Genomic DNA, 24,318 nt, shown 5'->3' on the forward strand with positions numbered 1-24,318 from the left:
GCAGCTTTTGCTCCATACATCTTCTGCCACAGAGCATTTCTCCTGGTATTTACTCTCTTCTGTAGATGTTAATATGTGGCTGTGCCTGTTCATGTCATTTTTAGGGATTTCTGACACATAAAGACCTCAATTTTTCTTTTCCCTTTTGACAGTTAGTATCTTTCCTTTTAGGAAGTAGCACTAACTTCTAGCGAGCTGGAATGAAATTGTAAGGGGCTTACTGAGAAATCCACTAAAAAGATGTCAGACAATCTCGTCTAACCTGACATTAGAAACTGTGAAAATAAGGCTGCGGAAAAATCCTTATGCTTGGTATTGCACATTAACCCCATACGTCTCCTCTGGGACCTCCCAGCACACACTGCTCTGCACTGCTGGCGCCAAGAAGTTAAAAGGTCTGCGTGTATGCTGTAATCAATTGAGAAGGCAGGTAACACTGAGCGGATGGGAACATGCTTCTGGCTCAGCATGAAGCAACTCCAGCTCAGTTTAGCTATCGGAGTCAAGCTGACTGATGGTATAAGGTAAATAATTCCCCAACTCATTCTCAAACGCAGCAAAGCTATGCCTTTGTATTTTAAAAAAAGAAAAAAAAAAAAGATAAAAAAGATAAAAAGAAAAGCATAAGCCTGTAAACCAAATAAAGTAATTATATTTCACTTCACAGGTTCTGCAGATTTGTCTTGCACTGCTGTAATGCTGCTCAGCTCATCACAGTGCAGGCAAAAATCCTTTCCTTGCCTTTCTGCCATGAGCTAAATCTAAGACCAAAAATATCGTAACTTATTTCTCTGAATGGAAACACAGAGAGATCAAAAATGAGGGGAAAAAAAATAAATTCTTACCTTGGGCAGGATCAGGTGGGCCAAACTCCAAGGAGTATCGCAGAATGAAGTTGTTATTCCACACATAGAGCTGGTTGTCTCTGGGGTTGTAATCCACTGCGGCGATGTACTGGTACTGGTTGGGGAAAGGAACGTCCACGTGCTCGCCTCTGCTTAACCTGGTGTTGTAGATGTAATCGATGGCGTTCCTGCCGGTCTCACTCTCGTTGTCCTGATACACCGACCGCACCACGTACAGGACACCACATATCATGAAAGCATTGGATGCTGCACGCTTGTCGTAGGTCGTTTCCCAGGTGGCTTCGAAGCGCAGAGTGTAGGGGTTCAGCTGGCTAATTACTATCATCCCGTTGTTTTGTTCCGTAGCATAAATTACCCACAAGCCATTTTCATCAACTGCCAAGTCAATATCAGTCTTTCCTCCCCACCGGTATGGAGAGGTGTCGTGGTAATTAGCATAATTGATTATGGCCTCTCCACTCTTAATTCTAGTCCTCAAGTCAAATTTTACTATGTTCCGAGTTCTCTCCTTGTTAAAAAAGACAGCGCCGTCATACACTACAAATCCAGTACCATCCACTCGGTTTGGGAGTTTGTACGTCGTCTGCTGGCGTCCGTTCTGGAAGTCCTCCAAGGAAGCATATTCTATCAAAGTATCCGTGCGGTACGGAGTCCATGGCATGAAGTATATTTTATCTGCAGCCTGGAGAGGATCTTTGCACCAAGCACCTGCTTTTTGTTCAGCTTCATATAAATACGGTGAGTCCACAATTGCTTTCAACGTCCCCGGGCAAACAAAAACTAACAGTCACAGAGAGAAGTAAGACAAGAATTATGTCAAATTAAGACTGTCTCATAATAATTTTTTTTTTTTTTTAAAAAAAAAGAAAGAAAAAAACAAAAAGGTAGGTAAATCATAATGACTGTGTCAGGAAGAAAAAAAAATCAATTTAATTGGCACTAGATTATACCTTATGTTATAATTAATGCAATTATCACCCTTTATCATCCACTTTTCTTAAAGTTACCATGTTCTTGCTGTACCAGTATGGAAAGTGGATGGGAACTGTTTTCACTAGTACAGACCAAGGCTCAATGGCATACACAGACAGCTGAAAATGTAGAGCTACTCTTGCATTTTCGTTTCAGACTTTTAAGTGAGTACACATTAACGCTCCAGAGCTTTTAACTGGTGTGCAGCAGTGTGCTAGGTCATTTCAGTCCAAAAAAAATCGCATCGACTTGTTTAGAACTTTAAGAAGTGGTGAGGCTGAAAAAGGAGGTGCCTCGATTAAAAATAAAGGAACAAAACAAATCATCAGGTATATAGAGAAAGCAATTAGGAGCAGAGAAAACAAAACACAACCAAAGCAATGAATGAAACAGACCAGGAAACCCTGTAACCATGGCATGCTATGGAGAGGGTTCTGGAAGCCAGGCAAGATGACACTTGATTAACAAGAATTTACCCAAGGGTGAGAGAAAGAGAGGGAAAGAAAGACAAAGAGAAAGGGAGAGAAAAAAGCAAGGGAGTCTTCCCTCCAGCCCAAGTACTTCAGACACTATACCCCGCCACCTACTTTAAGCAGCCAAGTCACTTTATTGCAAACAGTCGACTTCTTTATGAGGTGTACTTATGAGATCCTGCTGATTATCATAATATAAGAGTGTTGTGGGGAGGGGAAGGGAAGAGGTTAACATCCATAAGGCACATAACAAGGAGCTGGGGTTTGGACTGTATACGTTATTTACCTTTTTGCTCCACTTCTATTTTAAGCATCGGAAGAAAAATAAAAAAGTGCAAGGAAAAAAGAAAGAAGATTAACATAAATTGACTATTAGTCTAAAAGATTAAATTAGTAACAGACGCTAAATATAGGGAGAATAAGAACTGCACTATATTGGATAAAGAGAAACAGACAACAGGATAACCTAGCAGGAGAGAGATTCTACGGTTACACAAATGAACATGGATCAATCATTTTAGTAGATTAAGGAGGGAATACAGATATGTTGGCATGTAGTTTCACTTAGTGAACCTGAATAAATAATGAATTACTTTACTAATACATGCTATATACACCCCTTATTCTTCTAAAAGTATAATGCTAATCAAGGTGGTCTTTAAGCAACATATTTATTTATCATATATGTGCAAGCGCACATATACATATTATATTAATTGATAATTAGAAATACAAAATTGAGTCTATTAATTATATAGGTTTGCATATGTCATCATTAAACCTCCCCCATCTTTGCCCCGGACATTTCCCTGCTTTTCTTTCTTGTAAAGAAAGCAGCTTGAACCCTTTGTCTCTCCTTAGGCTTTATTTTATTTGTTTTCCTGAATGTTAATCTTGAGAACTTTTGCCACTTCTTAGTCTCTAACTGCGAAATCAGACTAGAAGGAATAAGCAAAGACATCTAGAAAAAAAGAAGCATAAGCACAGTAAGCAAGAGGAAAAGAGAAGAAAAAATTAACAATTAGCTCATTCAGATGTTCTCCAGCACCATCGATTAAGCCCGAAACAGCAAGCTAGTATGCAGGGACAGCCATATTGCGTTTCAAACAAACATCCATCCTGCCACCATACATGGAAGACATAAACCGAAACCAATTAACAAAGTTATATTACTATAGCAATTTTTCCCCCAGGAAGTTTTAAGGGAGTTACAGAAAGATATATAGCTGAAGCCCAGCCAGTAAATAGCTTTTCAATAATTATTTGCAATAAAACCTATTTCATATACTCTGTGGCCTTTGAAGTATGCTCCCTTGGCTTCATAAAATGACCTGGAAAATGACAGATGTACCAATCTGTGTAACAGTAGCTGCTGATACCAGGGAAGTGTATCAAAACTATTTGCACAGCTATTACATTTTCAATATTACAGTATTATCCTGAAGAACGCCTTTGTATGTTTCATATAAAGTTTTGGATTTTCAGTTTCATTTAATAAAATTACATATGATTATTTCGAGAATGATATTGGCTGATCTGATCTAGTGTTTCTTCAGGAAACAATTCCATAACTTTACAGGGGAACCAGAGGGGGTCAATATTTTCAAAATGAGCACTAGTTTTCCTAGCCTTTGTAAAGATGTTGTACACCTTTAGGCAAAATACTCGATTTTCTGTAATTTGCAATTCTGGATTTATCTGAGTAAACAAAAGATGTATTCTGAGGTGAATTCTTGAGTTTCACCATTAGTATTAATGACTTTCAGCTGATTCTGTTTGTGAACTTCTATGCATGTGCTTATTTCTTGCCAAAGAGCAATATTGATACTGTACCTGCTTAGAATTAGTAATAGGAGACAGAGAAGAAAAAGATAGGGATAACTAAGATCACTACTGGCATGTCTGCTCTGCATGCACTGGTGTACAGCTGTACATTTTTTTCAGGGACAGATGGGCTTATTGAAATAAACAAATGCTGCAAAGTCCAATCAATACACACAGAGAGAGAATAAAACACTTTAAAATGTTTTCTATTGAATTCCTGAGTCCAAAATAGGCTTAAAATAAAAATGCAGAGATATACAAAATGGCACTTTTGATGTTCTTCTTTATGAAAGGGCTGACTTCCGTTAGTCAAAGTGCCAACATACATCGTGCTGCGTAAGTGAGAGAAATGTCAAGTATAGTACTCTCAATCTCTTTGTAATTTAATCGATAACACTCTTATTATTTCAGAACAAAGCAATGCCTATCAAATTTATCTGGAATTTTTGCTGGAGATCCAGCTGAGTCTCTGAGAAGTTGTTTTGTTGGGTTTTTTTGTTTGTTTTTTTTTTGTTTGCACTTTGAGATGCAAAAAAGGAAGCATTTATTAAGTACTTTCAAACTTAATTAAATTTGCAAAATGAAGTACTTCCAAATAAGCAAAGCAGCTATGTGTTTCTGGAGGCCAGAAAGACACAGAGGAGCTCATAAACTGCATTTTGTACAAGGGTGACAGCAACTCCAGTGCATAAGAACTCTCACCTTTTACCACAAAAAACATTATGATTGCTGTTTTTCATCTTTCATGGACTGAAAGCTACCACAGTGAGTATTGCAAATTTTCCAGTCTTGCAGCAGCTGAAGATGAAATTCATGAAATAAATGAACTTTGGTTAGAAGTCCTGTCATCACTAAACTCCTCCCTTCCTGGGCCCACAAAAGCTTATCCTACCTTCCTAAGAAGTCTCCTACACTGAGACAGCTGCTATTTGCAAATCTAATTATTTCAGTCATTCTGTAAATTTATATAAGAAGCTCTGGAACAAGTAAGGAAATAAAATTTAGACTTGAAATCTGGAGTTTACCAGGCTTCAAAAAAAAAAAGACTTGGAAAAATATCAGGATAGTCTTTGTGGGACAGGGAAGAGAGTGAGCCAACAATCAAACTGGCTACTGAAGCCCAATATGATTTGAAATCAATCTTCAAAACTCATTTTAGTAACTGGCAATCTTTTTGATGACTGCTGGTAATGACAGGTAAAGCCTCTTAGAGTTCTGGAATTGGGCAGTGTCATCACTGTACATGCTGCAGTTGACAAACTCCAAAACTTACAGACTTTGAAAAACAGGAAAGCATCCAGAATCCTGAATTATGATAGACACAGAATTGCAGAGTTCAAAGGGTAGGCCAATGCAATTGACAGTAAACAAAAATAAACACTTTAAAATTGAAGTAACTACAAGTTAGAGTACAGGGTAGGCCGCGCTGTGGCACTATACTTCTGAAACTGGAAAAGAAAAGATTCCTGGAGATAGCAATACCCAATCAGTAGAACATATCCACACTTCTCTTCCTAAAACAGCATAAGAAATTATGTTTGAACATTATTTGCATTATATTTTTTTCCTCTATGAGCTAGCCTACTGGAACTGGAATGTAACTTCTTGTCACTTGACTGACCTCAGGTTTTGGAATCAGCTGCACTGCCCTCTTTCTGAGAATTTGGGAATGAAAATAGTGCTAAAGCAGAAGTGGTCTTTGTGGAACAAAACTTTGGTTAGATTGGGGTAAGACATCACTCCTCAAAAGTGGCACGAGAAGAACAGTTACAACAAGCCACCAATACTACACACAGGAGGAATGGCACTAGGGATCACTGTTTGCAGTAGGCTTCCAAACCTACAAATGGTACAGGGAAAAAAATCAGCAAGCAACCATTTCACAATGACACAGCAGAAATGAAGAAAAAACAGATGATCTGTGCTTGGTCTTTAACAACAGTGAAGGTTCAGTGTGGTGAAGCAGTACAGAGCAGTATTTCAGTTTCAGCATTCTAAATTTTGCAGGAAACAGTATGGACACTTTTGACATAGCCTTGCTTATGCCAGAACTCATTTCCTTCCTTTTTCAATATATACTGTCACCACAGTGTTTTTGCATCTCAGACTTGGCCTGCTTCCTGTACCAACAGAAAATACAACTTTGGTTAAGGATTACTGCAGATCAAGACATTCACGCCTAACTCAAGGGAATGATCAGTGCACTACTCAAATTCCATTGCAAGCACAGCTATTTCTCTGTTGAGTTACAGGACGAGAGAGAATTCACTGCAAAGAATGACCTTACAAGAAAGCAAAACCAGTTAAAAGTGTTGAATCTGCAGAACTTTCATGAACACGCATATATGTCAATAAAAGAAAAGCATTAATTATTGCAAGGAAATAAGAAGTATGTCTAAAGCTAATGAACTTTGGCATTATAAAGAAGATTGTACAAAACTGCTTTAGTAGCCATAACTTCACATTTTCTATCTCAACATGATTTCACTATTTACTTTGTTTTCAGTGAAAAACTCTATTTTGATAGCTGATTCAAGGCACAACTGATATTTTGTCTTTAAATTAAAAGCAAACATTTCTTTCTCACTCTTTTCCCCTTTGCTTTTAAAGAACACAGTGTGAGTACCTTATTAATGAATTATTCACTCTGAATCTGTGTTCATTTATAACGAAGCACAAAATCCTTTTACAATGTCCCCCAACTGGGTCACTTGCCTCTGAATGTCAGTGCTGGGTTTTGCTGTGCACCCAAAGTCACCACAGCAGCAGGTAGCCTTTCAAGTAGATCATGATTAAAATTGAAGTCAATTCCTCCTTTACAAGTCTGTGAGCCAAGCCAATTTGTCAGCAACTGGTTGCGGGCAAAAGTACAAATTTCTATCTGGCCTATTGAATAGCTAATTTGAGTTTGTTTTCTGGAAAAACAGTAGCCTTAAAAGCCAAACACTTAAGAACACAGACAGACACTTGGCCAGCATCACACCATGGCTTCTTTCCACACTTTGTGAAGCTAATTGGAGGCCCTAGTCTGCAAGTGCTTTGCATGCATAATGGGTCCATGGGCCATAAACATATGCTTCTTTTCCATGTAACAGCACTCCAGCTTCAATTGTGAGGGCCAGAGGAAGTGAGCAAGAATAAAAAGATTATACTTACTGTAAGGAACACATTCATACTGAACTTCTAGATATTTGTATGTTCCAGGACAAGGATCAGGAAACACATCTGACCCAGTAACTACTATACACTGTGTTCGGTTGTTGCACCTGTAATGGGAAAAGAAAACAAGCTAATTAATTTAAAATTACATTTAATTTGCTAGTTCATACTAAAGGACTACATTCAGTGCTAACTCTCTTCACACTTGGGCAGTTCAATACATAAGACAACAAAGTTAATTAATACTAATTAGCCAAAGTCCAAAAGAAGGCTTCAGGACAATATTTTAATTCAGGCTTTATACTTTTACATTTGGAGATTGACGCTATCTTAACTGTCCCCACTGGTAGAGATAGCTGTATCAAGCACCAAATTTATACTGATTTGATACTACTGTTCAATTAAATGAAAACAAAATGCAAAGACGACACGACTGAAAAAATGTGCAATTTTGAATAATGTATAATAACAACAATGAGTAATTCCTTCTATCTTTAGAGACACACATCCTGCTGAATAGTTTTACATCTCAGAGAGATTTTTGTTATGATTTGAGGAAATTATTTTGGTTGGAAGAGCTATTGTAGACAAAGAACTTTAGCATTTCCATTATGATTATTTTAGGAGTGATTGGTGGACTCTAAACTTCCCCTGTTAGTCTATAGGAAGCAGCAAAGAATGACCATTTGAGGAAATAAGAAAAATAGTTAATAAAAAAAGAACTGCAAGAAAATTAATTCAGATGTGTTTTTGAGGAGACTAAACATTAAAATTGTTTGCTTAACAATGAAAGAAAATGCATTTTGATACAAAGAACTTTATTACAATTCCTCTAATTGTGAGGATTTATTGAACTTCATGTTTTTGAGGAGTTTAATAATAATAATAGATTTTAGACTACTATTGTTTTTTCTAGAAAAAAAACAGAAACAAACAAACAAACAAAAACTTTCAAGTAACCAAATATTAGGAATATTTAGGAAGTTAAAAGTGAACAAACAATCAATCACTTAACCTTGAAGAGATGGTCAAAATGTAAGACAGGAAAACAGTCACAAGAAGAGGAAGAAAAAAAGAGAAGGTCAGGGAGTTTGTTGACTAAAAGGGAAAGATCTTGGCTGATCTTCTCAGGGGTTAGTTTTGTTTGTCAGCAAACTGAATAACACAAGTCTGAACTTAGGTAACAGATGAGCATTTGACTCCTGCTGTACATCAACTTCTCTTTTGCCCTACTTCTTCCCATACTTCCTGACTACCACATAACCCAAGCTAAAACACTCTGCCTTGTATCAGTGGCTTTCCACAGCTGCACAGCACCAACAGGTATTAGAATAATTCATGCTACCTCATAAAAGGTAGAGCAAACACATTCAAAGAACTCTAATATAAATTACTTCCTTTTTTATATAGTAATCAAACTAGCACAGAGCCAGTCAGGACATGCTGTACCTCTCTGCTGAGCAAACCCAGAGACAAAAGTTCTGTGACTCAAACAGTTAACTCTTGTTTTTCCACTTTTTTTTCTTTTTTTTTTTTTTAAGTCACTTATTTCTACCATTATAAGCCTCATAATTACAGAACTAATTGGAAATAGGCAGGGATTTCTGTATATACACAACCATGGATATGGATAGGTGGTGAGGAATTCACCTGCCACCTTTCCCAGAGGCAAAGCCGGGTTCCCTGCACAGCTATTGCACAAATAATGCCAGCCCACTCCCATCCCAAAGGCACAGTCAATCAGTGCAGCAGCTCAGAGAAGCAGAAGAAGTCAGACCCCAAACCCCACAGGCCTCTCTGCAATATCCCAAACATAAAAAGGGTTTTTTATGTTCCACACCTCAGGTACACAAACCAGCAGGAGAAAATCTGGGATGTAAGATTGTGTAAAAAATTTCTTTAAATGTGTGTTCCTTTAGTAAAAACCTTACACTGAAACCAAAGTAATTCCTGCAAGACTTCTCCTGGTGCATCATTCAGTATGATGGTTTCAACAGCTTTGAGCTGTATGAAAATTTTATTTTATACTCAAATGAGCAGTAATTAAGACAGAATTATTTATTTGTTACAAAATAAAACGAGTATGTGTTGGGAGAAATTGCTTGAGAATGAAGCTAGCCAAGGTCATATTTAGCGGTGGGAAAAAGATAGATTAATTTCCCTGTGAATAGTTGCTTTCTTCAGTTTCATTTTCTCCCAGCAGAAGATTCATAATGCTGCCATCAGCTAGGAAACTGAGAACTTCATGCTAGGTTTTATCAAAAGGATGTGTAATAACAATCCAGAAAAAAATGTAGGGTTTTTTTCATGTACAGTAAGTGTCAGAGTCAAACTTCAGGCATTGAGTGCTGTTCACAGGAAATTGATGACACTCTAAAATGTTTTGGCTATTTCTTTATGAAAAATTTCACCTGCTGTGCATATGGTCACCTTTTCCCCCCTTTGGGCAAACCCAAGACCCTGATGACAGAACGAGTTGTGCCCACTGCTGCAGTGTACAGCAGTGCTACCAGGCCCACCAGCGCTTCCCAGTAAGTGGAATTATTTAACTACATGAATAGTGTATTCGTGCTTTAAGTTGTATATTTGCACATTGAAATCATGGATTTTGCTGTACTGTTGGCTATGTTTTATAAAATCTGAGTACTTTTTTACGTATTTAGAGGTCATATTTCCATTAGAGTGAGACTTTAAAAAAAAAAACAACAGCAACTCTAGCAGCTGTCAATCCTAATTCATGGGTTAAAGAGAAGAGATGAAGAAAAAGTGATCTTTGTAGAGATAGTTCTGAGACAAGTAATTCAGGCAATTTACACTACTGTGATTTGTTCTCTGGATAAATTAAAGCCTTCTGTCTGCTGCACTGTGATACTTCTCTGTTAGCTATTGGCCTATACTTCTGCCACTGTCAGCAAAAAAACATTTTGCAAACTGGTGTTTCAGTTGAGCTTCTTAAAGACAAGAAGCCCCAAATTCTGTGGCATATTGGATAAAAGAGACTTCACTCTCCACAAAATAGCACTAAACAGCAGATTATCCTACATGGCTACAGATTATCAAAGCTACCTCATTACTGCCATAGCAGAACTTCATAATTTTAAGAAACCTTTACACTTAGAAACACTGTGCTTGAAGAAGAGGATATTGCGTTGTTGAAGCCTTAAATCTAGTGACTCATTCCTTTTTGTAATGGGCAACCAGCTTTTGTGTCGCAGGATACTCTAAAACAAGGCTATTGTAGAAATAAAGTGCCATGGAATTTGCAAAATTGGCCTAGACACCATCAGGAAAAATAAAATCCTAACCTCAAAAACCTGAAGTGGCAAATAACTTGCAGTCCCTCATCAATTTTAATCAAAGTTATTTTTTTATAATTTTAATTTTTTATAATTTTAATATACTGCTAACTTGGTCCATATATTCACTTTTTTAGAATTGTTCCAATTAAGGTGTGATACAAACCAGGTGTAATTTCTGCAAACTTAAGAAGACAAACGACAAATACTTTGGTGTTTCAGTGTTTGTAAGCTAGTGTTTAAGTTCTCTATAGGTTTTAAATACTATTCAAGTGTTCTGCAATCTACATAACTGCATACTTCCCCAGCATATGTTAAAATATGGACATTTTCAGGGGTTTATGTACAATCTTAAAACTCATATGATTGCACACTGAGAAATGTCTTCACACTCAGGAAGAATTCACAATATTCATAAAGATTTATGATGCAATGACTTTGTCATTTACAAGGAAACACAGCAGATCAGCAAAGAAGTTTGTACGAACTCAGTAGCAATTTAGGAAAGGTATGAATTAAATTTGAAATGCTAGTTAGGAAAGGACTAACTGTAGCAGTGAAAGAATGATAATTCAGGTTCTTGTGCTAGCAGCGACAACAGTTTTGCAAGGTGAAATGCAGGAATTACCACTATTCTCATGAATGCAAGGAGCAATTGTGTACTCTGACACTCGTTTATTCCGTATTTTAGTATGAATGAAGAAAGGTTACATCTTCATAATGCACATGCATCACTTAGAGTAATCTAAAAATCAAATGGAGTGTTTAATTAACAGTTACAGTATAATGTCTGAACTCCTTTCACCTCAGGAAGAAGACTGTGCAAATGAGGAATGGCCCTTCACATTTCAGATGAATACAGAAAGAAAAAGGAGGGCTGTTATTATCTCCTGCTCATGATGTACCTCTGTCCCTGCTGCATCCATCCTATCTGCTCAGCTATAAGGACAGCTGTATTTTCCATGATAATTTGTTTGTATTTCAACTCTAATCTTGAGTTGTACAATTCCCAACAAATTGCTTTTGCTTTTTTTTATTATTATTATTATTACCTTTTGGTTATTATTGCACTTTTTCATGTGCAATGTATGGAGATGAGATTCTATGTGCAATCTATTGTGCGAGGTGTTTTAATCAATAATCTTGTTCTGCTGATTAAGCAGGGGCTTCTGTTTTGGCAAGATAACATTAGTTTCTCCTGTCATGCTCCCAAAGCTATTGGGAATCTTCAGCAGATCATTAGATATGCTACAATAAAGCTTTGGTACATTCTCTTTTCTTTCTTAAATTGCTTCTTCACTGTCCTATCATGCCTCGTCACTGCTGGCACTGCATTATTATTACAGCTCCCCTGAAACTTGCACTAGAGCTATGTCTGCAGGCCATAGGATGCCATTTTCAATTGAAGCTTCTGCTTGAAAATATAAATTAGGAAAATTTCATTATCTCCTGCCAAGGGCCATTATTCACCATTGTTCTAAGGAAGATTAAAAACGCACAATCTATGGACTTGAACAAATACTTCAGCATTAAAATGAAAAACACAGTGTATCGTGACTAGACCAGAAATTGAAGCACTGGGATCTGAGAAACAGATTCTGGAAAGATATTAGCAGTACATGGATCAAACCAACTGACTGAGGGAAGAGGTCATCTTTGTGGGCAAGTCCCGTCTGACACAGAAATATACAAACAGATCCTCTGCAAGTGGTTCTTGCAGTTTGCAAAAATAAGGCATGTGTGAAATAATGTCCACATTGCAATTTGTCCTCTGAATGCTTTTGCTTTGCATATACAACTTTTACAAAGACAGTAACATAAAAGAAACATCATGCTATTTTGAACAGGATATGGATTAATGTATAGCCAGAAAAAACCTATCAAAATAATTTTGGGTATTCCTAATGCTGTATTTCAGTGAATGCAGTGTTTCCTTAAGTAGGGTGAAATGCAAACACAGCAGTCAGATGTAATTCACTATTAAAAAAAAAAAAAGAAAAGGAAAAAAAGATACAATATAAGACCACATCTAGTACATAAAATTAATTTTTAATAACGTTGTTGATACATTAAAAAAGTGATCTTGGTATGTTTTGAAACTTTCAAGTCAGTTCTGATGATATTTCTCTTTCAGCATATTGATTAAATACTTAAAAGCCAGCATGATGGCATGTTCCTGCATATCGCCTGCAGCAACCTGCTTAGACACCACTTGAGGCACGTAAACTCGGAGCTGTAGCACCACATACTCCATATGGTCTCCTTGTTCCTTATTCACCCTGGGTGAGCTGCAGTCTGAGTGAAGAGATATGGGAATATGGGATGAATGCACTTTGTGTGATGACTTACGCTGAAAAATTCCAGAACCTCATTACCCAGAGTAAGTAGCTGTCTTTACAGCTGTATTCCTAATGGTCTAACAACTGCCACGTGAGATGTGGCTTTGCTTTTGGATGCATATTCACTAAACCTGCGCTCCTGTCATTAAATGCAAAGTTACACATGTATGAAGGTGTCAGATATTACTTAAAGGCTATGTTTTATTACAAAACTTACATATAAAATAGACAACAGAGATTTTAATTTAGGGGTGTTTTGATACGTAAGTATGCACAAAGACATGCCACAGCAGATAAATTTAAAGGAATGTATTTAAATTCTGAGTTTCAAATTAACCTCACAAGCTGTACATTATTATGTGCTGAGACCTAATGAGTTAGCAATTTAAGCCTAACCAAGGACTTGAAAAAAGACCAGCTGAGAAAATCCAGCCTTCCTATAAAGCCTGGATGTGAAGGAGAATTGGCCAGCCATCACTGCTGTTTCCACAGTGCTCAAGCACTTTCCATGCAGGATGAGAGAGCACACACATCCTACAGAGCCACATGAGCCTGAGGATAGATATAGAATCCTAGGACTGGCCTGTTAAAACCCAGGAAGACGCGCTGATAATGCTGCTTATTCATTTGTAAGATTTTCTAAAAATCATTTTTTTAAGTTAGAAGCCCCAAAACTATTACAGGGGAATGAGCATTCAAAAAGGAAATAGCAGCTATTTTACTGAGCACAAAAAGGAAATGGATTTAGTGAGCTGTGCTTGGTAGTTTTTGTTATCTAAAAGAAAAAAGGAGATACATGAGCAGGTGTGATAGCAGAATTTGGCCATAAGAGTTGTGTCTAGATATTGGTGACTCACCCATGACAGTGAGGCATCCTACAGCTTGGTTTGAAAATTCATGAACCAGCCCTGGGATTTTCTGTGCACCTGGCAATGTGACCATTACAGTAACAAATCTGGGGGATTTGGACAAAAAATATTTGGGGCAAAGAAAAAAAAAGGATGTTTTTTCCTTTTGTTTCCTTTCAAAATATAATACTGATGATTTGTTGAATCTTTCTAATTACTAAGTAAACACATATAAGGAAATTAAATAGTGTATAATTAATATTGTAGGAGAAGGTGCACCATAGCCCTGTTTTCATTTGCCCAATAAAAAAATGTAATAATATTTAATTGTGCTTTCTTTATACAATGTAATCTTGTGGGAGTCTAAGGGTATGCATTAAGCATAAAAACTCCAAATAGACAATAAAACACAGCATAAAATATGCAACTCCCATAGGCCTTTTCTTAGAATTACCCAGTCTGATTCACTATCAACAAATGTGTATCAGACTTGCATGGCAAAGTAATTTAACTATACATCTTGCATTCAACCTCTTCTTACAACTTTAATACAGTTAGTTATGATCCATTTGCCTTTTAGTATTCATGTCTCTAAGTTCAAAGCAGTCACTGTTAAAATGAGGAATCTTCTCACTTACATCTAAGCTATCAGAAATAGTTTTCTTGTTACAGTTCATCCTTGTTCTAATACTTTTCTTATTGGTGTAAATGCTATTATTATGGGGTTATCATTAACCTGAAACTGGAGCATCAGATAAAACAGAGAAAGGAAAAAAATGAAAAAGGAAAAAAAAAATGGATTCCAGTGGAATACGTAACTCCTGCTTTCTCTTGGTATTTTTAGGTGCTTTTATAATCCTGCTTTTCTGTGTCTGCTACTTTCTACTGCATATACCAAAGGCCTACTAGACCAATCAGAGTCTGTGAGGAGAAGCCTGTAAATCAAGGACAGTAAAATTAAGTGAAGATGCAATGAGGTGTGCAAAGTAAATGGAACAATCTCCAGGTGAGATCTGCATAGGTGCAAACCCAAACCCCATAACAGTATGAAGCAGAAGAGATCTGTTCTTTAGAGAAAATGTTTCTAATGCAACCCCACCTGGGGAATAAGAAATGGAAATACAGTAATTTTCATAATCATAATAATTGTCATATTATTTACGTGCATGCATATTTGCAAGCAAGCTGCAGCATGGGATTACAGGCAGTGTACATCTTAGAACACCAACTAAGCCAAGCAGATCCACACTGCTGAAAAGTAATAAGTTCAAAAGATCCAATTAAATGTTTCACCATGTAGACAAAATAAATAGCCTGCAGCTATGCTTACTTACTAATGAAAACTTTAGTAGTGCAGCATCGTCGTATCTGAGCAATTTGCACAGATTATTCACACCGGTGAGCACGAGTGCAGCATCATTCCTCGTGTGTTGAGCAGGTTCCAGGGGAGAAACGTGGGGCTTTAAATAAACCCAGAACTTTACGAAGGGGCATTTATTTCAGAGGCACAGTGCTAGAGCAGAGCTACAGAAAATCCAAGAGAAAATCCTGAAGCACAGTGTCTGATCCCTAGGAATAACACTGCAACAGAGTTGCAGGAGAAGAGACTACCAGGCAGAGAGTGTAGGATAAGAGTAAAAACCCTTTAGAATTCTTTTTTTTTATTTTTTTTGCAGCATGGCTGATCTTTTTTATCCATAGCTTGGCATGCAGCATATTCATACTGTAGTTATGTAACTTAAGACCGCTTCTGAGTCATTATTAAATGAGTAACTTGAAGATTTACAATATTAAAAACATGTAGCCTTATCCTTCACGTTAATTTGCACAGATCTGAAATACACTTTTAACAATCACCCACTTTAATTACTAAAATAAGGTATTTAAGATGACAGGTATGATTTGTTACTGCAACTCTTGAAACAGGAGCCTTCATACACTTTCAGTGCTCACACTTCCACTAGACCTCCAGATCTGTGCATTGCAAATTCAGTTTGATTCGCTACGGGTCTCCTGAGTTTAACACAGCTCTATTGCTTACAGAAATGCATATTCAACAACAAATTATTTTGCCTCTAACAGAAAATTAGGATTTAGTCAATTACAGAACTGGCCACTGAGACAAACAGACTCCATAGAGTCCTTTGGGTTCCCTGCGCAACAGGCAGGCTGAGGACAACTTCACATGGGGCAAGCAGTGGGTGCGACCCTAACTCAACTTTAACACGTGCATTCACCTTGAATAATTAAAAATATTACAGCCTGCATCATTTAGGAGAAATTATTTATAAAACTGTTCACCTATTGCAGTCGGCATATGGAAAAATGATCATATTTTTAACAAGGGAAATGGAAAATCGCTATGGGATGCCCTACTTAGATTAAATTAGCAAAATCTTGTTATCAGCCCATATAAAAGGTACACCATAATAAGATGTGACCTTGCAGAACCTTGGAGCTGATCCGTGATTTTTCCCCTATAACCCTTCCTAATTATCTGCAAAGTTACAGACCCTTTTGTGGCAGGTTATTTTTCTGTGAATAGTGAGGGGTTTTGGGCTTTTAAATATTTAATTAGTCTTCTGAAATGAGAATTGTTGCACATGCCAACTGCTTCAATTTTCAAACTGTGTTCATCCTAATTATGTTCAGATTTAGATTGGTCATCCCAAACCTCTCACTCTTGTAATTATTTACTCCTTAAAGATCATTCAGCAGAGAAATATTTTTCACCCTTATGGCTCTTTCTTTCCACAAATGGCTTTTCTGGTCCGTTAATTACCCACTCAGAGGATTAGAGTTTGTAATAATGCAAGAGATCCTGCATGTAAGATGAGTTTTACAGGGTGAAAAAGAATAAATTGTTTTTTGTAAACTTGCCTTGGGGAATATCCCCTTTTTGGGTTATCATTTTCATCAACAGAGGCCATGTGCCCACTGCTGCATATCCACCAACTCCATAGGCTGCAGAGTGACTCATTTACACAGCTCAACAGAACTCAGAGCAAAATGCTGAGCAAGAGGCAAAAGACAATTTGGTTATTTTAGGAGATTTATAAAAGTGTAATCTTCTAGCAAGAAGGTACAGTCCTTTTTCTCATAATTTTTACTGCAGATTTCATGGTCTTAAAGTTATGCATATGTAACTGATAACTAATAATAAAATTACAACTTTTCTCATTTCATCTGCTGATTTTTTCCAGAAGTGCTGTCCCTTGGTAGATCTTTAATCAACTTTGTAACAGTGGTGTCATTTCCTATTAAAATGTGTCTGAGAGTCCTCACTACAAGTACTTTCTTTTCTTCTGAGAGGAGTGCCTGTCACAAAAGCACTGTTATTCATTACCCACAGTGATGTCTGGATCTAATTATCATCTGGAAAGCTTGCAGGGCTTCCAGGTATAGAACTTCCCCTGCAAAAGTATGCTGTGCTAACTTGGAAAGCACAATCCTGCTTTTTCTTTGCAATCTGAAGTTAAGGGATTAAGTTACTGATTTGAACTGTGCACTCTCTGGTTCCTGGAACTTCCAGTTTTGAGCCCAATGAAGTTTAGGGGACTGCTTAGGTTTGCTTGTTCCCACATCTGCAAAAATCCTGTCTATTCTGCAGATGGTTTTGGCACAAACCGAGCAGATTCACTCACCACTGTAAAATATACAGCAGAAAATTCACTGGCTTCACTTTGTCAATGCACAGATAATCTTTAATTGTGTCAAAAATATTCATGATCTAAACCTTTTATGGAACTGTCTACCACTGAAGGAGTCTCATGTGCCTGCACAATTAAAAACTGCACGTTAGCCATACGTAATATTGTGTTACATTTGATGCAAATCCTTTACTATTGAAATAAGCACTGGGCTGACAGCAGGAAGTGGCTGATAAGAAAGCAACAAGGCACTGCTGATGGCATTCACGATAAGTGAGCTCTAACTCATATGTGTTCTGTCTACAGTACATTACCCAAAGTGCTCCTGTTTTAAATGGGACTCCAGGAGGTGTTCTTTTGCTGTATCTCTGTCACAAAGGCAGCAAAATTATCCAAGAAAGCTAAATGCACAAAGTAAATTATATTTTTCATACCCACCAGTGATGCTGGCACCAGAATAATATACTGAAAGCAATATCACTGCTGCTACATCCTAGATGAGAAAACACCTACAGTTTCAAGAGTGTAACAGTACAGTTGAACTCAATGTCTGTAATAAATTCAGTAAACAGGGAAAGATTATGGGTTCAGAACTGCCAAGTTATTGCTACACTTACAATTCAGCCTAAAAGAAAGTATTTAATAGACAGAACACAAACTCTTGAGTTATGGCAAAACAATTTTACAGTTTTGCAAAAAGGTGTGTATTAAATACATTTCCAAATTGCTCCTTCATTATATAGATATATATCACAAGAAGCAAGGTATCTGAGAAGCAATGAGCAGTAAGGTTTAAGATCACAGATTACTACTAAGAAAGGAATATAGATGCCTTTGCACCTACAACAGCAAAGTACACAGATAAAACACACAGGTTGGTGTCACTGAGGAGTAAGCTTCTTCTTCCAAGTTGTTCAAAGTGCATGACTTTGGTCAGAGAAGCTTGCCCAATGAAATGATTTTTCTGCCTCATTTCCTCTCTTTTTTTTCTGTTTTGCATGTGTATGTGAGTGTGTGTGTGAGTGTGTGTGTGTGTGTGTGTGTGTGTGTGTGTGTGTGTGTGTGTGAGTGTGTAGAACAATTTGAAATTCAAAGGTTCCTATCAATACTGTATTACTGGGTAAACCTGAAAAAATGGCTTTCAATAGTAAATTTGTAGTAAAGCTTCTGTACTGCAAGTGTATTGTAAATCAGGTTTGACATGGAAAAAAATTCCTCGTGGTAAGAACCTTTCCTTCCCATTGATATGTCTACAGCGGGCTAAAAATATCCTGAATATGGAGTATTCAGTCTATGTAACACTCTTAAGACTGCATTAACTTCATTGCAGTAACTTGTTTTATAGGCTCAGTTCATCATGACCTATAAAATGTTAAGCTGAAGTGCTTTAAATATCTGCTAACACCATGTGCAAGCCTGGGAGTACAAGGCACTGTGCTGTGAAGCGGCAAAGACAGTGCTCTTCTGAGAAAGTAGCACACACTCTTATGTCACTGATATAAACAGGGTAAGCCTGATAAATAATGTATGAAACAGGCAGCCAATCTTTATATAAAGCAGGAATTCTAGTTGAATTCTTTGTGTGATATTATTTTACCAGTACGACATTGGTTGTTGAGATTGCTTCTTAAAAACCACAGAAGCTGAGTGTCATCCTAGACTAAAGGACACACATGCAAACTCCTTTCATTCACAGCTATTACACGAAGGAAAAAAAAATAAAAACTTCTTTCATTTGTGGCGGTAGTATTTTTGCTAATTATTGTTCTGCAATATGGAGAAGATAAATGGAAAGAGGGAAATTATCTATGTCTTTCAGTAATCATGGTCCATTTATTAAGCAATTAAATCGCAATTTTATTATTAGAGAGGAAAAAAAATAAATGTTGTAAAATACCACCATTGCTTGTATCTTTGATCCTTAAACTCTTCCATTTCAGAAAACTCATTAATGTCAAAATATCATGAATATGGCCACCCCTTTTTAGAATGTATACCTTGGGCACAGGCAGAATCTGTGGGATTCAATAAAGAAGACTTTTCTTGTTAAATACAACTAAAAGCTTAATTGATCCACAAAGGTCAGAGGGTTCTTTTTATTGCAAGCAGGAGATTATTCTGTAGCAGAAGGAAATTAACAGAATATGAGATCTGCTAATTTCTATACTACTCCGTATATAGTTTTTAATTTTTAAACCCATGCTAGTCTTTTATTTCTTTCCTCTGAATTAAACATCTTCACTGTAATAATCCTTAAATTCTATTTCCTTCATGTTACTAATGAAAACTTTTCACTTTCATGGCTACTGCTGACTTTTAACACTAGAAAGTACTCATAATTTACTTACATATATTTAATTCATATTAATCTGTCGTAATTTATGATCTATACTCTGCTCTGCCCATCTTCATGTACATTTTCCATGTCAGTTCTGTTTACTAAGTGATATTCCACAGATTTCCTATAGTGCAATGAACCTTAACAGGCAGCTTTTAATTGCCTCGCATAGGAAACCACATCACTATTAATTCCACAGTAACAGTATAAAATAAAACTATTGCTTCTCAGACTCTAGAGCAATTAGACCTCTCGGCTATTTGGCTAACTCTGCTTCATGATACCCAGTGCAGTTAATTATATTTTTTGATGTTAATAGTCTCTGTCAGTTTCAAGCATAACTCCTCTTTGATGAATATTTAAATTATATTTGAATAAAAAAATAATCTTGGTTACATTTCATATTCAGCAGTCATCACAGCTTAATAAAGGTCTCCTCAGAAAGGGCTGAGATAAATGGCTATATGAACACATGTATAAAGTCCTAAATCAACTTATCAGATAATGTAGCTGTTTTGGCTAAGTATTATAGAGGTTTTACTGGGGTGGGAGGAATTAATAGGCTTCAACTATTACATTATTATGCTATATGAACTAAATTTGGTGCAGCAATATATAAGTAAATCAGAACTTTTTAATAATAAAGTTCTGACTGCAACTGAACCAGGAACTTATATTGGCTAGACTAGAAATATGAAAACCATGTAAAATTCATGCAAACTCATTCAAGAGAACACAAAATTCAACTGAAAAGTGCTGAAGGTTAAGCAATGTTGTCTCAGTCAAGTTCTTAAAAAAACAGCAAATTACTAAGAGAGGTAATTACATACCCAAAACATATAGTACGTGATTAACTGAGCTAAACAGTGTGCACACCTAATAAAGCCCAATTCAGCAAGCAGAAAAAAAAACCCCACAAGAAAATCACAGGCTGAAATGCCTATTTTATATGATGCTCAAATACACAAGCACCAGCATATACTACTTAAAGTTTTATGTATATATATGTATAGTTACATTTATTTTTACCCCATGAATAGCAAGGAAAGACTGATGAGTGTGTATATATGATCCTGCCAGATAAGAGATACGCTGACTTAAGAAGAATTTGATTGTGGTTTCGACAATAATAAAGGCAGAAAACTACTTGAATATAAGATATGAAAATGCTAAATAGAATATCAAGCTACACCCTAGTAAAATAATGAATCCCATATTTTTTGAAGTAAACCAAATCTAAATTTTAAATGTAATTAGTTGGTATGAACGATCCTTTTGTTGTTTCTTTTGTAGCCTGTCCAATGTCGTGACTACAGCCACGTGCCCACGTGTCACGTGTTTGCACGTGTGTAGTAAAATTTCTTCTGCAGGAAATTAAAATAGAACACACTGCAAAATGATGATCAAGTACCACTGACAGCTATTTCCCCTCACCTGACTGCTAAGAACCTCATAATATGAGGATTTATATTTAATTTACTTAATAATGCCATGACAGAGCAACCCCATTAATAAAACCCCCTATTTCTAATGAGTAAAACTAGACCTACTACTTTCATATTAAGAATTAATGGTAGTGAAAATACACAATGCCAGAAAAGGTTCTTCTCAGTCACAAATATTACTGTTTTCTGCTGTAATAACACCAAGGATTGAGGTGTGTTTCAGGAACCTTCTAGGCTCTGTGATTACACTTTGCTCATGTAAACAGTCTACATGTATTTCTGCTTTTTTCTTTGTATTTGAGTCATAACTAAGTCTTGTGACTAACACACAGAAAGCAAAACAAGAATCAATCTGGCCATGACTTGGTATTGTGAAACGCTTAGTTTCACAATAAAGAGCATTTTAAGCTTCTGCTACATCAAGAGTCACAGGGTTGAGTGCTGTACTAAGACCTATTTCAGATTAATAGAAGTCTTCATTTTAAAAGGGTGCTTAAGGAAAAAGACATAATGTTGATAATGTTGTATGGCAAATGTTTTGTGAAGCAGTTGTAAGCAAGCTGGAACAGAAAGTGCTGGCATGCCAAAGCAAAAGGCCCTCGTTCATGAGATCAGCATCAGTACGACAGAACTTCTGATGTGTGCAAATTCCAAGAACGTGCCCGATCCACAACAGCCTGTGCTACCCTGTCACCAGCACTGGGATTTCTCTGACATAAAAAGGACAGCCATGCAGAAAGCAGAAAAAGGCAAGGTATACCTCTTATTCAAAACCACTTTTCACTGGATAGTATCTTTAGCAAAGAGAGGCAACCTTCGGCTGCAGAAGGCAAAGCAAGGGAAAAGCAGCAAGGATAGCAAGGAAAGCAAGGATAGCAGCAGGGGTCAGCAGAGCCCTTGCCTAAGCCTGGCAGACCCCCGAAGTGCAGTGTGCCATTACCTCAATTACAGGCAGCTCCAAATAGCAAAGGATAAAATCCAGCCCGTGAAAAAGGCTGTAAGTCACACCAAGAAAGGCCAATCTGAAATGTGCTGCAGTTTAAACACTGAATCAACCCTGGGCCCTGTCTGAGGGAACTCTTTTTGAAAGAGGCTCTGAAATGGTTCTCTTTGGAAATCTTGCGCAGGCCGGAATTCAGGTCTGAAGGTTCTGCATTCTACCAGCAAAGCACCCCGTGCCAAGTTTCCTTTCAACTACACCTTTTTGCTACAATGAATGAGATTCATCAGTTATAGATTTAACCCAAGCCTGAAGTCCAGTGCAAGATTTTCTTTATCCACTCACATTACGGAACAGACCAAACTCGTTTCCATTTGAAAGGACACTAATACGGTGTGACAGTGCTTTCTCTGCAGACCTGACAAGCAGCAACAGGAAAGAGGGCTTGAGAGATGAGTCTTCTTTGGAATGGAACTCACTTCATTTTCTTTCAAAAATGTCTCATTTATATGTAGGATTTCTCCAATATATGACCTATTTCTTGGACGTGTGAATAGATGGAAAAGAATGAACACCTCCAGTCTTCCGATCTCCCATGGGATGGATTAAGAAAAAATGAGTCATGGGAGAAGGAGTGGATATGCTGCTTCCTTCAGCTTTCCCTCGGTCACCCAGCGGGGCAGGGGTGTGTGCTCACATTCTGAAAAGCCTCTGCTGAAGTGCAGCTGTCTCACTGAGGGATGATGGACGTAACAGGTTAGGAACACTGCCATGTGAGAAAAGTTCATGGTAACAAAAACCCAGGCATGAACTCGTCACTGGTGTCATGATAGACATGGTAATTGAAGGTACATGTGCTGCTTGTGCTATAGATAGGACAGGAGAGATGCAACAGAAAAAACAAGCACTGCTGAAGAGGATTTATTCCTTTTTTAATCCTTTTACTTTTCTGCAGCAACGTTTTAAAAGGGAAGAGTATCTAAAAAAAAAATTACAGTTGCCTAAGTTCATCTGTTATACCTGACATATTTTTATGTTAAATGTTTAAGCTTACCTATGGAAAAAGGTTTACTTTGTTTGTGCATATTTAGAAAGCAAAATTATACCAAATAAGTATGCTTAGGAAAGAAATAAAGTTCACAAAAGCCACAGTTACAGTATGGATTTTAGGTGAAAACAGAATTTAAAGACTATTTCAGTGCAGTACTAATGTAACTGCCTTTCCATTGCAGATCAAAAATCAGATCCAAAATAAACTGAATATCCCAACTACTTTCTTTTGATGTGGATGTTTACATGGTCTGCAAAAGAAGTTTAAACATTTTGAATTTTCTTATTTTCAGTGTTTACAACAATATTCTCAGTATCAGATCAGAGAACATACAGTTCCTATTTAAAAATTCAAGGTATTTTTGCCTGTATTGCAAGGGAAACAGTGTTTTCTTTCTGAACTTAACATTAATTTGGCTGTGAAAAGTAAAAATCTGAATTTTACATCTATGTGAGTGATTCCATAGATTCTGAGTGAATAGGCTTCATTTTCTTTAAATACAAAATACTAATTTTCTACTAGCCCCAATAGTTACAACTACAATTGCTTAAAAAATAAGGTGTACAGATTGGAACAGACCCTTCTTTTTAAATATGGAGTTTATCAAGATTTAAAATTGTATTATTTCAAATTCTTATCTGCTGCACCATCCAAGTATATATTTAAATACACAATTAAAAAAAAAAAAAAAATCTAATTGCATTGTCCTGGAATCACAAAGATCATTATTCAAGCATGACAACAAATAACCCTGAACTTCTCCTAAACAAAAAAATTAAGAAAAATGATTCCTACTACACAACTCCTAACTGTGATTCAAAAAGAATGGTCCCAGCATGCAAGAATCCATCTTTGCATCTTATTATTCTGCTTTAAAATTATGTACATAAGACAGCTTTGATCTGAAATATATTTAAGTACATCTTCAGAAATATTTATTAAATATCTGTCATTCTTTTAAGCTATCAAAACAGACCCCCAAGCTCTGTACAGTACCTAGATAATGCTTAGTGATTGTCCTAACAAAAACCTATGGTCCAGACCACAGGAGACACTGGAGACAGAAAATGCTCATAAACATCCAGGTGGTTTGAACAGAGCTCACAAGATCCTCCTG

At 36.8% G+C, this 24,318-nt stretch overlaps 1 protein-coding gene across 50 annotated transcripts in view; it reads right to left on the minus strand.

Moving 5' to 3' along the window:
- The window catches only part of ADGRL2 (adhesion G protein-coupled receptor L2), a 389,866-nt gene that overhangs the window by 44,376 nt on the left and 321,172 nt on the right, over positions 1-24,318 (minus strand). For 48 of the 50 annotated variants that reach the window (XM_086901649.1, XM_023932664.2, XM_086901653.1 and 45 more), the window contains 2 exons: positions 7,292-7,401; positions 846-1,646 (listed from right to left, as the gene is read on the minus strand). In XM_086901649.1, coding sequence (XP_086757775.1) covers positions 846-1,646; positions 7,292-7,401 — 911 coding nt within the window. Of the gene's footprint in view, positions 1-845; positions 1,647-2,597; positions 2,644-7,291; positions 7,402-24,318 lie in introns of those variants that run through there. The other 2 variants (XM_086901664.1, XM_023932651.2) reach the window with 1 other exon arrangement.

The sequence above is a fragment of the Cyanistes caeruleus genome, chromosome 9 (genome assembly GCF_971803275.1).
Source record: "Cyanistes caeruleus chromosome 9, bCyaCae1.hap1.1, whole genome shotgun sequence".
NCBI classification, from domain to species: domain Eukaryota; kingdom Metazoa; phylum Chordata; class Aves; order Passeriformes; family Paridae; genus Cyanistes; species Cyanistes caeruleus.